This window comes from Centropristis striata, chromosome 7, assembly GCF_030273125.1.
Source record: "Centropristis striata isolate RG_2023a ecotype Rhode Island chromosome 7, C.striata_1.0, whole genome shotgun sequence".
Taxonomy (NCBI): Eukaryota; Metazoa; Chordata; class Actinopteri; order Perciformes; family Serranidae; genus Centropristis; species Centropristis striata.
The window spans coordinates 25,052,125-25,070,238 of NC_081523.1; the positions used below are offsets into that span (position 1 = coordinate 25,052,125).

Below are 18,114 nucleotides of genomic sequence, written 5' to 3' on the forward strand. Positions count from 1 at the left end.
TTCTGACAGGCTTGTGTGACTCTTATGTAGACACCTTCAAAATAAAGTATTACCATATCTTGCTTAAGTCACAAAGGCATGTTCAAAAAATTGCCTTAGTCACATTTTATTTTGACTTAGGCATAATAAATCGACTTAAGTGACACACTTGACATAGGCCATTATCTTAAAGGGGTAAAATCACATGATGATGAAGGCGATTTTACCATAGGTGGCCGGCGCCATGAGGAGATGATTTAGGCAAAAAAACCCAAACAATTTTGACAAAAAATGACTTAGGCGATTATTTTAACAGTGTGACGAAATCCATGTTTTATGGTGGGCTTTTGAAGTCCCTCAGCAACTCACCAGCCAAGGCGACCTTCGCTCCAAAACTGAGACAACAGCGCCACCTTGTGGACGGTGGAGCGGAGCAGCGGACGGTGACACAGCAGGAGGCGGAGGAGGGCAGCGACCAGACCGGATCCTTCATGAGGGAAGAGGCCAGGGACAGCCAACCAACCCCGGCTTCTCTTCTCTTCACTAATATTACTCTGTATTAACAGCCAGGGAGCCCGAGCAGGGGGCTGCGCTAGTATCCGTAGGATGTCCCGACATGAAGGTAAGAACACACCTCAACACAGAGCTGTGAGCAGCTCTGGTTTATGATAAAACGCTGCCACAGCACCGCTAGCTAACGTTAGCTAGCCGACAATGTCTTGTTTTGCAGCCCATCCTAGCTAGCGTTGGCTAGTGTTAGCAGCAAGGCTGCAATGTAATTTCGTGGGGACACATTATGGCGGCCACAAAATGTGTGTCGAATCCAACGGACCTTGCTGTTGACGTTTATGGTTCAGGAAATGTGCAGCAGTCAGCGGTAGCGGACCAAAACAACGCTGACATATCAGCGGAAGAAGCTAGTTAACGTTAGCTAAGTGTGCTAGCTAGCCTTAAGCTAGCTGGTAATAGGTTATGTAGGTTAACGTTAAGGAGCTAGGTAGCAAGGGGGAGTGCCGAGGATAGGAAACACAGGAGAGCAGCGAGTCCCATATGGGGACGGGGCTGTATCTTCGTTAATCATAGCTTGTTTTAGCCCACTTCCTGGTTAAAAGTTGGCCTTTACATTCCAGTTTTGCAAGCTAACATTTAGCAAACCAACATCCAGCCCGTCCTTGTGGCCAACCTTGTTGGGCATGAAGTTCGCTGTTGGTGTCCAGTAGACGTTAGTTAACGCTGTCAGTAGATGATCGGGCTCACCAGCCGGTTAAAAGTTGATCTAGGTTAAGTCTAACACAGCTGTCTTGCTTGGCAGCTAACAGTTCAGCTAACAGTAGCTGGTTTATTCGTGAAATTGTTCGCCAGCAGCAAAGGTTAGTCAGGCCCAAGCGGCCTTTAGTTTCCATGTCCGTGTTGTTGTTGTCAACTTTGCTGTCAGAAGCCTTCAAGTTATTTGTAAGAGGTGATCGTTGTTACTGTCATAAACGTCTCTGCAGTCGCTGCACAGCAGGACCAGGGTGGCACTGAGCTTTAACTGCTTCTAGCTATGAATGGAGATGTGAGGGAGTTTAGACAGTCTGGTGTCATACAATACACCGAGACTGTCCAAGTCAATCAAGAATTGCCTGGCTTGAACACCGAGGGCCCCGTTTAACCCGTGTGACACACGAGGTTAAGCCTTTTAGATACTATGGTGTTGAAATTAATATAGTGATGAGGGTAACTTTATGAATGAACTTGGTGTTGTGAGTGTAGTTTTATTAAATGTGAATGAGGCAGGCACTAGTGTCTGTCTGTCTGTTGGTCATTTGTGAGTAAGAGGATTGCAAGGGGTGTACACAGTAACATACTTGTAATATATGATGCAATACCATATCCCTGCAATGAATACACACCATGTGACACTTTAAATGTTAAATTTGGGCAGGAGGCTGCTGGTGCTTTAAATGGGAGTTTTTTCTCAGCTGATTAACCTTTACCACCCTGACAAAATGGAATATACTACCAAACCAACAAAAAACAAAAAGTAGAGAAAAGTGCAACAAACAGAAACCCTCCAGTACACTCCCACAGCACCATGATGAACGTTTAACTCCTCTCAAAGCCTCAATTAAAATGTATCATTACTGTAGACAAATCAGGAGTCTTATTAGATTACATTATATTCTGCAGGTGTTCTCCACCACATGCATAATACCCTTTTTGCAATCATGTAATTACAGTTCTGTTAAAATCGTATGAGAAAAAATGTAATCATTCTTAAACAGGTGTGATTTGAAGTATACTTTTTTGTGTCAATTAAGATTAGGAAGTATATATTTATTGTAATTTATTCAGCAGTTATAAGAATACACTTCTCAGTTATTTTGTATCTGAATTAGTTAAGGAAACTTCTAATGTAATGCTTAAGAACAAAAAACATGTTAAGTTGGTTATAGGAGATACTTGTGTTGATTAAATACTGATATTTATCTGGAATTATGAAATGCAGTATTTTAAAACTAATTGTACGTCTATTGTAGTTGCAGTGATGACCAACTCAAATAAAGTTGATTAGGATATATGACATCTAACATTCTTCTTTTGTTTTGTCTTATCTTTCCCTCAGGCGTGAGCTGCGATGCATGTTTAAAAGGCAACTTCAGAGGTCGACGATACAAATGTTTAATCTGCTACGACTACGATCTGTGTGCTTCATGCTATGAGAGTGGTGCAACCACAACCAGACACACCACAGAGCATCCCATGCAGTGTATATTAACCAGAGTTGACTTTGGTAAGTAGAACTGATTTGCACGTGAGGCTAATTATGAGCAGTGTACCTATCCAGGTTGGGAAATATGGAAAGTGTGAATTTGAGCCAAATAAGCAGTCTGTCATTCAGAATTATGATATTTGTTGTTGTGACATCTGAAACCTACACCCACCGGCAGATTTGAAAAGCCGTCTCTAAAGAATTACCAAAATTGCACCTTTACCATTGCAAGAAAATGTAATAACAGAAATGATTGTAGGATTTCAGTGTGTGACAAATGCTGCCGTCAAGTAAAGTGACCAATTAGTAAGCATTGCATTTTTTTTTGGCATAGGGCTGTGAAGATATGGATTTTTCTTCTCACTGCAGTGAAAAAGCAATGTAGCCCTGTGAATTGTGGTTAACTGTAAATGTCTCAGCTGCTGCCTGCCTGAATGGGCAAGTGTGTCAAAGCTCTAATTTGCACACTGGAATAACAGGAGATTGAAACTACAGAAAAAAGTTTTTGATAATGCACAAAAAATATTTTTGAGTAGCCCTACTTCAAGCTGTGGTTGTGCTGTTTCCATAGAGCTACAGGACTTTTATGTCGCAGTGAAAGATAAGGCCACAGTGAGTAAAATGTGACGGGGACCATAAAAACACCCGACTTGGGGTTCAGATGGTTAATAATATCTGGTATCACCTGCATTGTTAGATGTAGATCATGTTCTGACAACCAGGCAAGAAGATGTTGAACACAATGTATGAACATTGTGCTGCACCTCTACAGTTCAGTTCTAAGATTTACTCCAAACCAGAGACAGAATATCTCGAAGTTTATCCTTGGAGGGGTTTATCACCTGAATGCAAGATTACTTCTGAGTCCGACATTATCAACTTTGAACTATCAGAAATATTTATGGCTTTATCTGCATCTAAAGAAGGGAGGGGGTGCATACAGTAGTGTTCAATAGAATAGCAGTCCAATTTGACTAACCAGATTAATCCAGGTTTTTAGTATATTTTTTTGCTACATGGCAAACAAAGTACCAGTAGGTGCAGTAGATTCTCAGAAAACCAACAAGACCCAGCATTCGTGATATGCACGTTCTTAAGGCTGTGCAATTGGGCAATTAGTTGAAAGGGGTGTTGTCAAAAATATAGCAGTGTCTGCCGTTGACTTTACAAACTCAAAACTATTTTGTACAAACTTTTTTGTTTCTAGGAGTTCTCAATTGGATTAAGGTCTGGGGATTGGGCTGGCCACTCCATAACATCAATGTTGTTGGTTTGGAACCAAGATTTTGCTGGTTTACTAGTGTGTTTGAGGTCATTGTCTTGTTGAAACACCCATTTCAAGGGCATGTCCTCTTCAGCATAAGGCAACATGACCTCTTCAAGTATTTTCACATATGCAAACTGACCCATGATCCCTGGTATGAGATAAATAGGCCCAACACCATAGTAGGAGAAACATGCCCATATCATGATGCTTCACTGTCTTCACTGTGTACTGTAGCTTGAATTCAGAGTTTGGGGCTCGTCTCACAAACTGTCTGCGGCCCTTGGACCCAAAAAGAACAATTTTACTCATCAGTCCACAAAATGTTCCTCCATTTCTCTTTAGGCCAGTTGATGTGTTCATTAGCAAATTGTAACCTCTTCTGCACATGCCTTTGTTTTAACAGAGGGACTTTGCGGGGGATTCTTGTAAATAGATTAGCTTCACACAGACGTCTTCTAACTGTCACAGCACTTACAGGTAACTCCAGACTGTCTTTGATCATCCTGGAGCTGATCATTGGCTGAGCCTTTACCATTCTGCTTATTCTTCCATCCATTTTGATGGTTATCTTCCGTTTTCTGCCACGTGTCTCTGGTTTTGCTCTCCATTTTAAAGCATTGGAGATCATTTTAGCTGAACAGCCTATAATTGTTTGCACGTCTTTATACGTTTTCCCCTCTCCAATCAACTTTTTAATCAAGGTACGCTGTTCTTCTGAACAATGTCTTGAACGACCCATTTTCCTCAGACTTTCAAAGAGAAATGCATGTTCAACAAGTGCTGGCTTCATCCTTAAATAGGGGCCACCTGATTCACACCTGTTTTTTTTCACAAAATTGATTACCTCACTGATTGAATGCCACACTGCTATATTTTTGAGCACACCCCTTTCAACTAATTGCCCAATTGCACAGCCTTAAGAGCGTGCATATCAAGAATGCTGGGTCTTGTTGGTTTTCTGAGAATCTACTGCACCTACTGGTACCTTGTTTGCCATGTAGCAATAAAAAATATACTAAAAACCTGGATTAATCTGGTTAGTCACATTGGACTGCTATTATATTGAACACTACTGTATGTGCATGTGGTTTGATAGGTGATAGATCAGATGCAAGACTATTGTGGCACAATATGCCAAAATAAAGACAATAAAATAAATGATGTGGCATTTTTGTACATCCGTTTACAACCAATCTGGCATTGGTGGCTGTAATAAGACTGCACAAGTTACGATGTATGCTATCTTTTGCTGCCGCTGGCTTTTGTTTTCAGACAGCCATGCTGCTCTCAAACAGCTTCACGCTTCAGCTTTCACTGATTTGACACAGACAGCCTGAAGAGTTTTGGATTCTGTTTTGATTTATCTCGATATAAATAAAACTGTTTGTAGTGTAAGCAATGGGGATAGAGAAATCCCAGTCCTTACGAGACCAGACTTACTGTAACTTCAGTTACTATTAATGATTGGTGAATTTGGCATTACAGTAGATCAGGTATCCTCTCAAATGTAATAAAATTATGGTTTTGATTGAATGGACCACTTCTATTGCTCTTGGACGACCACTTCTATTAATATTTCATACATTAGTGCTGTGAAATATGGTGATACTGTTAAGTGCTTCACACATTGGAAATGCTGTTTTACAATCTGTTGAAAAAAAATGAAACTGTTGCTGAAAACACAGCAGAAGGTGCAAGCCCATAAATATATTGCGGTTTTATGGTTGCAGGGTTTTTTTTTTTTTGTTTTTTTTTTGTATTTTCAGTGTGCCTGTTGGTCGTCCACCAACTGATCCAACTATTTTATGGTTGATGTCAGTATTTACACAACGGTTTCATGGTATAATTGGAAAACATTTGTATTGTTTTGGTCGGAAAACAATTAGAACAGCCATGTGAGCCACATGCTGAAGTCGTTTTAAATGGACAGTTATATTATTAGCAACTATAAGCTCCGGCTGTAGACAGGCTTCTTATAGGTGATTTATATAGCCTGTCGCCTACATGTAGGCGAGGAAAGGTGTATTACAAACTGCTTTCTTTGAAGCTGCACAAATCTGTGTTTCATATCGACTGTGTAATGTAAAAGGCCTCACTTGAATTAATGAAACCACAGAGAACTAGAGTGCAGTCATTAGAGTGCAGATCTCTGCCAGGAGTGGAGAATCTCCTGCTTCGCCCTGATTGACCCGAACTCTGCTCAGAAAATAAGCATTTTAAAAGTTGTTTGCTGACAAAGCATGGATTCAGACTTTTTTTTAACATCGGCATCATGTTGTAGGTATTAGTATACTTTATTATTTATTGAAGTCACAGCAAAATCTGTTTAATTTCAGTTTATACCCATGTATTGGCCCTTTGCTGGTAGTAATCCAGAGTTTCTGGAGATTGAAATTAAATTCACAGAGCCGTGTGCACCTCTGGATGATATTATTAACACAGGGATGACACTGTCTGGTTTCCAACATATCTGGGACTTCCATAACAGGTACAAAGCAGCAGTAGTGGTTATTTCAGCCACCATTGAGATGAGATGGTAGATGTCAATGTTGGTGTCATTTACCACAGTAAGTCTTGTGTGAGCAACATAAATTAACACAATTTTGATGATGTGGATACATTGATGACTTAATGGTAAACTGACTGCACTTATACAGGGCTTTTATCTAAGGCGCTTTCTGCTACAGACTGCGCTCATTCACCCATTCACACACACAATCATACTGGTGGCAGAGGCTATCCTACAACGGTGCCACCTGCCACCATTGGGAATACATCCACACACCATTGAATGCAGCATCGGTGGGCCATTTAGGGTTCAGTGTCTTGCCCAAGGGTACTTCGACATGTAGGCTGCCATGGTCTGGGATCGAACAACCGATCTCCCGTTGAGTTGGCGACTGCTCTACTAACTGAGCCACTGCCGCCCCATGACTACCTCTACCGACTGAAGAACTGAGGAATCGGTTAAGAGGAGCGAGGATTTAACAGTCAATGACAAAATGAAACGATCAATAAAACATGTTCATCAGAAATTATGAGTCAAGGCAACCATGAGAGGGCCTTGAGCAAGCAGTCATAAATGTGCAAAACAATTGTAATGACGATTGGTCCAGTATTGTGTGAGATTAGCTGGGGACATGCAGACAGACAGATGGACAGACACATGCACACACATCCACTCAGTTCTTTCTCTTTTGGTTCAGTCTCACTACTGTCATCAATGTTGTTTCCAGGAGATAAACCCGTGGTACTTAACCTGCCCAACACCAAATGGCATCCAGACACCGTTCGTGACTTGCTGTTGAACAAAATGGAGCATTTATCAACTACAGAACCAGACATTTCCCTCAGAAATTGGTGGAGATCAAAACAGAGCTAACAGGAAAGGGAAAAGGGGACTTGCATTTATCAAGAGGACACAAACACCACTTCAAATGAATGCTAATGGTGCTCTTTGTCTGCTGGATGTGTAAATAGGCAGCTGTCTGCTAACACGTTCATCATAACAACTTTATAAGGTGTCAATATGTTGTGTTAACAGCTTGTTTAAACTGTGGGCTAGGGAATGTTCTCTCTAGAAGGTGTCTCGTTGTCTGAACTGTACCTGTTTATTAATCAGTCTTTGTACAAGAGATTGCATTCTCTGTGGCAGCTGTGATAAAACTCTGCAGGAGAAAAGCTGCATTTCCAGCCCCTGAAACATTGACACTGAATGTCTATCTTGATTCCCCTCCAGACCTGTACTACGGAGGAGAAGCGTTTTCAGTGGAGCAGCCCCAGGCCTTCACATGTCCCTACTGTGGCAGGATGGGCTACACAGAGATCTCCCTGCAGGAGCACGTGGCTGCAGAGCACACAGAGACCTCCACAGAAGTGGTAAGTCGGTGCCGATGCTTCACACATAGCCTTCTATGAAACCTAGACAAGTGTTTGTACAGCTCAAGTCCTGAAAAACAATTGTGTTGATTTTCCTCACATACCTCAGAATGTTCATTGTCTGGAGGATGTCCCTAACATCAGAGGACCCTTTAGGTTTTTAAAGTATGCTGTAGTGTGTTTGCATCTTATTGTCTTGCTTCACAACACCACAGTCGAAGCCTAGTTGTGATGTCAGCTTCTGACGCTGCAGCAGTGACTGAACTGCCAGTGATGTCAGGTAGACTGTGCAGCTCTATTTATAGATGCTCACTGCTTTTCTTCTGACGGCAAGAAAACACTGGTTTGAACTGCTTAGAAATAATTAAAAGAACCTCAGCACATATACTGTGCACTACACATTACTGCTTATTTTTTCCAGTGTATGAGGTGGGTGGGTGGGGGGTCTTCCTCCCTCCAGATAACCTCAGATTTCCATTTATTTTAGCGTTATATGTAAATCAAATGTATATTCTACTAATTTGCTTGAGAAAGGTCAAAACCACTTTGATGGAATGTGTTGAAGTGGCATTTTCAAATGCTGTTCTACAGATAAGGTTTTGTAGCCGTTCTTGTATTCCTGCCAAACCATCACGGTCCAGGGTTGCGATTCGGTGCATGCAGCCACACACACAATACACAGACTGTAGATTGATACATGTAATGCTGAACCAAAGTTCACAAGCACAAGTTCTGCAAGGAATCTGATCTGTTGCCTTTCGGGAAAGTGTTTGTTCAGTGTTATAACAGTGTAATACAGTGTTTAGTGGACTACTAACATTTAAAAGTTGCCTTTGGTCTCAATGTTACCTTAGTCTCCAGCAAGAGGATTTAATTTGTCCTCGACACTTGAACTACTGACTTTTCAAAAATAAGTATATCCTTATGCATTTGTTTTTTTTCTTCTGCTGTACCCATCGTGACTTCTAAATCGTGGTATGAACCGAACCATGGCCTGTTTTCTCTTTATATGTAACAGCAACTTATGTGTACAGAGCAAGGTAATTTCACTACTCTGACATTATGATTAATTTTTAAATAGTTTTTGGGTAGTCATGGTGTAATAATTTACCACAGTGTTATTCATAGTTTTTACATTAAAAATTAAGTCAATCAGTAAAGTCAAACCTCAAACCCCCAATCGCACTTTTTGATGAAATCTTGTGAAATGAAGCATCAGTGAAATCTTTTTAGGTCGATCTCTGTGGTGTTCTGTGGAGTCATTTTCAGTCATATCTCACATTAAGTGACCTGAAATTACATATTAAAGTCATGCCTATTCATGAGTTAATGATTGGCAGGGGGGTAGTCACTTAATGTCCAAGAGTGAATAACTTAGCTAGTGATTTAATAAATATTGTTTTTGTTGCCATGTTATTCTAGCCTTCAGGGTATGACCGTAAATCATTGTCCTTTGGATTAGAAAAGGGATGTTTGGCAAGTACTTTATCTACCTGTTTTTAGTCAATACTGGGAGGTAGTTCTGCAAATTTAGATTTTAATACAAGAACTTAACAAGGCCTCATTATGCTTTTTCCAGTGTACATGGTATAACAAAATATGTATAAAGACCAAACTGTCAAACATTTGAAACCAATGTGCACCTTCAGCTCCACTTCCTACATGCTAAACACAGAGCAGACGTTGTAGCTCTTCATGGCGTATTGGTAGATATTTTCTGATCTCAGTGTTTAGGAGTCCCAACTGGTGAGTGTTGAATGTGCAGTGAAGTGTGCTGATATTAACGTGCGCTCTCTCTCCCTGCCCTCCAGATCTGCCCCATATGTGCAGCGCTGCCAGGTGGCGACCCGAATCATGTGACAGATGACTTTGCTGCTCATCTCACACTTGAACACAGAGCACCCAGAGACTTGATATCCTTTTCAAGTAGTTATCCCTCCTCCACAGACCATAAGCTGCTATATGGCTGCTGTGTGTATTTGTGTTTCAGTCTGTTGTGTGAAGATTAACAGATATTTCTTTGTATTGTGTGGAAACTCACCAGATATGTATGCACATGCTGTGTGAAAGCAGTGATGCAGTTCGTGTCACACAGATTGCTTTGTCATTTAAAAGATTTAGGGAGGCATCTGTTCACTGGAACTGACATTTGTTGACATTTTGCTGATAACATTAAAGCCTCCTGTGGTACTTTTCCAAATCGTCATGGTGGAGGAACATTTATGAGGTCACATATCAGAATATGTACAGCAATAAGTTCATGGCAAATTATACATCTCATGCTATTGTGACTTACTCCAGTATTGATGCTTCACTCTGGTTGATAAGTTGATTATGGGATGTGTTGTTGAGTGTTGCTAAACAGCTGATCAAATTGAGTACAGGGTTATTACCATGTTTTGTTTCAAAGCTGTGAAAGGTGTCTAATTGATGTTTGTAGGACTGTACTGAATGAATGAATTGTTTCCTCTGTTGTGTATTTATCATCCAAACCGGGAAACCAGCTAAGTCACTGCTTTTCCATTAGCCTGGTTTAAAATGTTTCCAATGATTTTTTCCACTGAGGTATACAGATTTTAGATTGGGGCAAAAGAGTGCACTGATGTCAGAGTAGTACTTAGTAGCACTGTAACTGAATCTGTATCTGGAGAGAGAGAATAGGCTGAATCAGCACATCCCTAATGGTTTGCATTGTTTTGATCACCTGTTCTACTTGTATGTCAGAAGCACTGCGGTGACGTGATGCACATTTCTGCAGAAGGCAGTAATAGCTGGGGGCGCAAAAAGTAATGTGCCAATAAAAGGCAAGAATGCAATCAATGTAAACAATGCAGGAGAAAACTGTTTTATTACAGAGCAGAACAGTTGGGAAGATGGCAACTCAAGTAGAGTTTCCTTAAAAAATGATTTAGAAATGGTCTTATCTGTTACTCAGTTACTACAGAATGTCATTTGACATTTTTACTTTAAGGCTCTGCTGAAGTGAGAGCGGAGCACTTTTCATTATTTGTTGTTTATCAGATTGTGTGAGGGGTTGAAATGGCAGCATCTGCATTTGCCTGTCAGGAACCAGCTGAAACACTCCATGTGAGATGCACTCTGGGTAGATTCAGAGGATGGATGATGTGGGCTATTTATAGATTGCTTTGAATATGTGCTGTGGAGAAAACAAAAGATGAAATGAAAAATGTAGTTAAATGAAACACAGACAGGACAAGTGCAGCCTGGGCTGCACGACACAGGGCCGTGGCTTTTATCTATGGGGGCACCAAGTGCATGGCTTCAATGTGGCATGAGGGCATGATGATGATAAGTTAGCAAACTGGAGTGTAGAGACTATTTAGAGGAGTGTCAGTGACGGTTTCTGTGCTGAATCTACAAGATTATTGATTAATGTGTAGATCAACAGCAAATTAGCTGTGATGATTCTAATCAGTTAATCATTTAAGTACTTTTACAAGCAAAAAATCCAAATATTGGCATGTTCCAGCTTCTTAAATATGAGAATGTTTTAAAAAATATTTGTTTTTTGTACTGGTTGTCTAACAAAACAATCAAGCTGACTATGATCAGCTTTGGCTCTAGGAACTATTAGTGGCGCAATTTATTTCAATTTTGCAGACTGAATGTGTAATAAAAATGTCAGTAATGAAAATTGTAGCATGCTTATGTTGTCAATGTTTTCTTTAACGGCGAGCTTCACGATGAGTCCAGTGGGGTGCGGCATGTGAGGAGGATGTTTCACCCCGGGCGTGGGCTAGGGGGTCCGCGAGCCCGCAGGTCTAACATGCACTTCACCAGCAGCACCACAGGGGGGCTCTCCACCAACCAGAGCTCCTCACAGAGCTCCAACTACAGCAGAGAGGCCATGGACCCCATAGCAGGTCAGACACACACACACACACACACACACACACACACACACACACACACACACACACACACACACACACACACACACACACACACACACACACACACACACACACACACGTTATGGTGACATGTTTGATAAAGGCTCCCACTGAGGCTGACCGCTGCAGAACAAGAATCTGTGGAGTCCGATGTAGGTCACAACAACAAAAAACGACTTTATTCTTGTTATCAGCACAGTCAGGCAGAAAACAATTAAAATTAGTTTCACCCAGCTACGACTGCAGGAGGTCTGACACACAACACTGATGCTCAGAACTAAATCAGGCGTGTGGCTTTTATAAATAGAAACATTTAATGAGTTGTCCCAATATAAATAGTTTCTCACACTTGCAGATAAATGGCCTGCAACAGCAGAGATATTCAACATGCCTGGTCTTAAAACTAGTTTAGATAATACAGTAATGTGTGGGCTGAGTTGTTGCTGTGGCAATTCCTTGTTTATCCTGTTCCCAATTTTAATCCGGTTCAGTGCTTGGCATTCGCCATGTCAGCTCCAGCTGTGCCATAATGAGGGTCCCTGTTCAGTCGGCCTCACACACAGCCTCCTCACTAATGACCTGCTACACCTGCTGGGCCTGTGACCCCACTGGTCAAGTTTTAGCCCAAAAACCTCACTGCTGAGGGTCTTATCATTATCCTTTGAATTAAATCGCTGTGCTTTTGATTGTGAGTCAAAGGCTGCAGAGGGATAAACAATAGGTATAACTCACTGTCTGGTAAACTGCTGGCTGTCTGGTTTTCTTTATACTAACCAGTGTTAATGGTTAGTATAAAGTCCTAGTAGCACAGCACTGAAATTACAAAGTTTTTGCTTCTTTTCTTAGCCATCATTCCCTCGTCTCTTCAATCTTGTTTCCTACAGAGCTCCTGTCTCAGTTGTCGGGGGTGCGGCGTTCGGCGGGCGGGCAGCTCAGCTCGGGGCCGTCTGCCTCTCAGCTCCAGCAGCTTCAGATGCAACTCCAGCTGGAGCGCCAGCAGGCCCAGGCGGCTCGTCAGCAGTTGGAGACGGCCCGAAACGCCACCCGGGGCGGCGGCCGAGCAAATGCAATCCTCAATACCAATTCAGCCACTGCAAACCCCAACTCTAGCGCCAACCACAATACCAACCCTAGTCCCAACCCGGGTCCACCTGAGTCCAACACACAGCATACTGCACATAGCTCCCAGTTTCTACTCAGCAGGTGGGACTGATGCTCTTATTTTCTGCCTCTACTTCAAATGTCTTTACTTGTTTTGACCTATTTATTCTCTACCGTCACTTGACTTGTTATCGTTTCTGTTTAATCCATCTCCCGCAGGCTGAGCGAACCGCGGCTGTCTGAGGTAGAGCGGCAGGCGTGCGAGGCTCAGTGGGCTGACAGGAGCCTGTTTGTGACGGAGCTGCTGCTGTCCACGCTGCTGCCCGACGAAGACGCCTCGGCCTCCTCCTCCGAAGACGAGGACGACTGTCACGGCCCATTGCGGAATTTCGCTGACTTCGAGGCCATGGGCTGTGTTGAGGTCATGACCTTGGACGTGGCACTGGAGAACCTCAACCTCAAGGAGACGACTCCGGCTACCAAGACGACGAAAACGACGACTAAAACAGCACCAACGAAGAAAGAGCCTCCGGCGCCGCCCCTTTGATGACATGGCCCCTCCCTCCCCTCAAACCACCATTGTACGCGGCCGACTGCTGAGTCAGCCCAACTGCCAATGGATGACAAAAAAGACTGCAGTTCTTTTTGGCTTTGTTTTAATATTTTTTTTTTCTCAGTGATTGTCATTTCAGCTCTGTCGCTCCCCACTCGACCCCATGTTTATTACGTTGTGTACATTGAATAAAAGTAGTGAGACGAGAGAATGTGAAAGCAAGCAAGCGTGGTGGGTGCGTGAGAGAAAGAAAAATAACTATATAAATATATTATAGAAAAATCTATATGAAAGTTGATAATCAATTCCACATAACCCGTGTTTCCTCTAGCAGATGAGCAAAGCGTAGTTAGCCGTTCTAAGAGACAAACACGTCACACACTCACCCAGGGAGAGGAGGCAGACGGAAACCTCTCCGGTAAAAACGCTGCTGTGTATTTATAGTTATTAATTAAAGAAGTGCTTGGATGGTTTACCACAACTTAAGCATGAGCTTAAATCACCATGTGCCCATTTTTAACTGCACAGTCACTAGACGGGGAGGTCTTTCTCTTTTGTTCGGACACCTGAGTAACTGTAAATTAATGGTGCTGCTGAGTGCCACACCACTGGCATTTCTGCACCACACACACACAAACACACACACACACGAACAGACTGATGGCCATGTTTGGTTACGTTCATGTCCAGTCTCAACCCCCCCTCCCCCTTGTGTGACATCACCTGTTTTGGGTCATGTGACCTTGCTTTATATCGACTGTGGGCACTTTGGTTTTGAATTGCATATCCAGTGTCCGTTTGTGTACACTACAGATGCTCTACATAAAGGCGTTACACAACTCTGAGGCAAACGGAGATGAAACAATCTCGTCAGTGTGACCAATTTCTGGCCTTTTCTAACATGGAAGAAACACAAACTGGTCTTCACACGGTTGTTTTCCTTTTTTTTGTTTTTGTTTTTCCCCCTCTCTCTTTTATGGAAGACCAGACGCTACTTTCTCAAGCTTCCCATGATCTGAAATTAATCTTCTCTCCATTACTCATGAATGCAAAGATTACTCATCATGTGACTTGAAGGAGAGACTCCTGTATTGCTCTTTCCATTAATTTCTCTTGGTCAAAAAGATCTTTGTATGCCTCCACTGCTACCTGAAGAAATGCAATGTATGGTTTTGGCTCGGCGAACAAGCCAAATCACAGGGTAAACCTTTCAGTTTGGAGGACAATAAAAATGTTTTGGATGGAAATTAACTAACCCAATCCTGCTCTCTGGTTTGTGTTTTTACTTTTTCTTTTTGTTCTCAGTTGCTAACTTCTTGGTGAGCATGTACAGCATATGGTAAAAATAAACACCTATCTTACAGGTCAAGTTCAATCTCAATTAGTCTTGTCATCTCCTGATGCATGTCCTCATTCACGGCATCGGTGCAACATCAGATTAACATGCTAGGCTATATTAAGTAGAGGTGGAGTGAATGACAGGATGACGGAAGATTTCAATCTATATGTCATTGCTGGAGTTTGTTGGCTCCTGATAGAGACTGAAGGGAAGCTCTGCAGACGCTACACAGACCTTAATAAATTACTTCACTACCTCTGCAAGGTTTTTGGATGTAGAAAAAAAATGCAGTGTATATTTTGTTAGTGAATACTGCTGCTGTCGCCCATCTGCGTCACGGTTGGACGTGTTGTGTGTTCAGAGATGCTCCTCTGCATACCTTCGTTGTAACGAGTGGTTATTTGAGTTACTGATCGTTCTCCTCTGACCTCTGGCACCATCAAGGCTCACTGGATTTTCTCTTTTTAGGACCATTCTCTGTAAACCCTAGACATCGTTTACAGTAGATCAGCAGTTTGTGAAATACTCAGAGCAGCCCGTCTGGCAGCAACAACCATGCCACGTCAAAGTCACTTAAATCACCTTTCTTCCCCATTCTGATGCTCGCTTTGAACTTCAGCAGCTCATCTTCACCACGTCTACATGCCTGATATGACTGTCATATGTGACTGCAGAAGTTTTACCTAGTTGTACCTAGCTAGGCTTGCCTAGGCTTTAAAACACAACATTTTGTGGTGCTGTATTGCCACCAGGGGGCGGTACTGCATACTAATACCATACTGCCCTACAAAGCCTAACTGCAGTAACTACATTTTTGGTCAAAATTGAGTTATAACAAAAAATGAACTCTTTGATGGCTGTTTTATCTTGGGACAAAGTTTTAGATTTCAATGTTGCTTTATTTCAGAGAAATATTTATATAAAAACACCACGGTCTGCTTTGGATATATATTCTAATTTATACATTACATTTCTTTAGAAGTTATAAGTTTATTTGAAAGGGAAATTATTATCTAGATAGTGATGAAGTAAAAAAGTGAGAAAATTATTTAAGACTAAAATATAATATTTCTTTATAATAAGTCTAAAATACGCACATCTTTGAATAAAGTTGTTAAACACTTTTAAATACACTGATAACAAAATCAATTTGAAAATGTTTATTCATTGGAAAACTATAAAAGCTGAAAGAAGACAACACCACCGTAGTTACTGCACTCTGTTTTTGCATTAGTATTAGAACCTTTTACAGCTATGCAGTAACTATGTTTTTGGGGTCAAAGGTCAAATAAATCATGATTTTTGAGCAAAAGAATTACATCATCACTATATGTAGAAATAAGTGTCATATCACTTACCTATCTATAACCCTTTTGGCTGGCCAGTTAAAATTGTTAAAAACCTTTAAAGCAGTTTTTCCTCAGTTTTACCCTTTGCGTAGTTACTGCAGTTAGGCTTTGTAGTGCAGCATACTCCAGACAAGTCAAGGACGGCATGCATTGTAGGGGGCACAGCAGATCAGGAGTATGTCGCTTGCCCAAAGAAGGAGTACAATCACTTTGTGGGTGCTCACTTTTTCCTCCCAGCTCCCTCCTCTCAGCCGAGTGTCTTGAGCATGCAGCTCAACCTGAATACGCCTTTAGATATGAACCCAGCTGCGTTTTCCTTAGAAGAGGGACATGATGACTCGTGCTAAAAATGCTATAAAACAGAAAGTATATTTTGTTTATCTCACTTTGAACATTTACTCATTTATGCAAATCGGGTAATATGCTACATGACAGAGAAAAAAATAGCCATTTCTTTGCAATCCAAACAGCCACAAAATGTAGGCCGTATGTGTCAACATGAGCATGTCCAGAGAGTAAAAGGGATGAAAACATCAGTAAAAGGTATTTTAAAGTTTTTACATAATAGCCAGTTCATGGACATAAAGGAAAACCTGCAGTTATAATACTAAGATTTTTTTTTAGTTTAAACAGTTGTCACAGCTAATGAAACTATTTGATTGTGTGGGAACAAGCTCTCCACTCATGGATATGGGTAACTAAGGGCATTCCAATAAATTAATGCAAAGAAAAATCTGTGATTTACCCAGCAGATAGTACTCTAAACCGCAGTCGAAGAAACATGAGCATTGTCATTTCACCTGAACTGAAAACTCAGGGGTCGGATTTTCAGTCTTTACAGAGAATTCCAAAAAGGCATCTGGGCAGATTTTCACTGAAGAAAGCTGTTTTCAGCAACATGCAGATTTCCCCTGCAAAAAACATTTGAATTAAGTGGATATGAATGCCACTGAAAAACAGAAGGGTTGATATAATTACATTTGCAACATGTTACAAATTACCCTAAATGTTTGAAGTTAAAAAGCCACCATATACCTCAGGCTGCGTTTAAGTGGACTTCCAGTCCTGAATGAGTGTGCAGGAGCCACAATCCCTGACTGAACAGCTTTCTGTTGTCAATTAAGTCGACCACAACAACCACTAATAAAGAAATCAAGATGAACAAATACCTTTCACACAGCATGAACAATGTCTGTGTTTCTGAAACCCTGCAGAACCCCGTGGCTGCAGGGTATCTTATGGCTTCTATTTCATGTTGGTTACTGATTTAACCAACGTGAAATGGAAACCATTATCCCATTGGACGTAAACGGTGTCGCTTGCTGTGTGCCGGCATCAAAACCAGCATTTTTCAGCGTTACTGTAGAGACTTCTTAAATTAAACCAAGCACAGACAGCCTCAGTGCTGGGAACTTAAAGGTTCAATTTGTGCCAAGTCACTGAATTATTATCTGAGCTCTAAAACATCTAAATAACAGCAGCCTGAAAAGATCTGGCACATTCATTCAGTCTTTAAAGAGGTCGGTTGCTGTAGGAAACCAAATGCATGCAAAGTGGAGGGAAATGAGCAGAGACTCAACCACAACAATACATGCTTTAGAGCACAACAATAGAGTGCAGATATGTAGGCACAAAACCAAAAACATCAGATGTGTACAGTTTATAAAGCGAGTAAGAGTAAATATAATTATAGTTTTTACAAAAATGGGTTAGACCTTATATTAATCATCATTAATAAATGGTAAATTGTTTGTTTCAGTTAATGGTTATTTTACTCATACAACAATGAAATGATATTTACTAATTATTAGTGATGCTATAATTTATTCTAAAACACATTATTGTATTTTATATACTATATAAATGCAATACTAAATAGTGCATAATAAAATGCTTTTGCATTGTCCCTGACAAATAAAAAATAATAAATAGCCTTCAAATTATCAAAATGTGCCCAAAGAATGATTAATTGATTAAAAAA

At 41.1% G+C, this 18,114-nt stretch overlaps 1 protein-coding gene across 1 annotated transcript; it reads left to right on the forward strand.

Moving 5' to 3' along the window:
* The first annotated feature begins 455 nt into the window (after positions 1 to 455).
* On the forward strand, positions 456 to 14,705 carry LOC131975295 (E3 ubiquitin-protein ligase KCMF1-like). The gene is made up of 7 exons (XM_059337923.1): positions 456 to 601; positions 2,585 to 2,752; positions 7,738 to 7,877; positions 9,689 to 9,790; positions 11,581 to 11,761; positions 12,676 to 12,994; positions 13,112 to 14,705. Exons 1-7 carry the CDS (start codon positions 586 to 588, stop codon positions 13,437 to 13,439), a joined length of 1,254 nt encoding a protein of 417 aa, XP_059193906.1. The 5' UTR covers positions 456 to 585; the 3' UTR covers positions 13,440 to 14,705.
* The last annotated feature ends 3,409 nt before the right edge of the window (positions 14,706 to 18,114 follow it).

Excerpts from the sequence above, each read along its gene's own strand:
- LOC131975295 (XM_059337923.1), top strand. Across the intron at positions 2,753-7,737 it reads ATTAACCAGAGTTGACTTTG|ACCTGTACTACGGAGGAGAA; the intron begins GTAAGTAGAACT and ends ATTCCCCTCCAG. Across the intron at positions 7,878-9,688 it reads CAGAGACCTCCACAGAAGTG|ATCTGCCCCATATGTGCAGC; the intron begins GTAAGTCGGTGC and ends CCTGCCCTCCAG.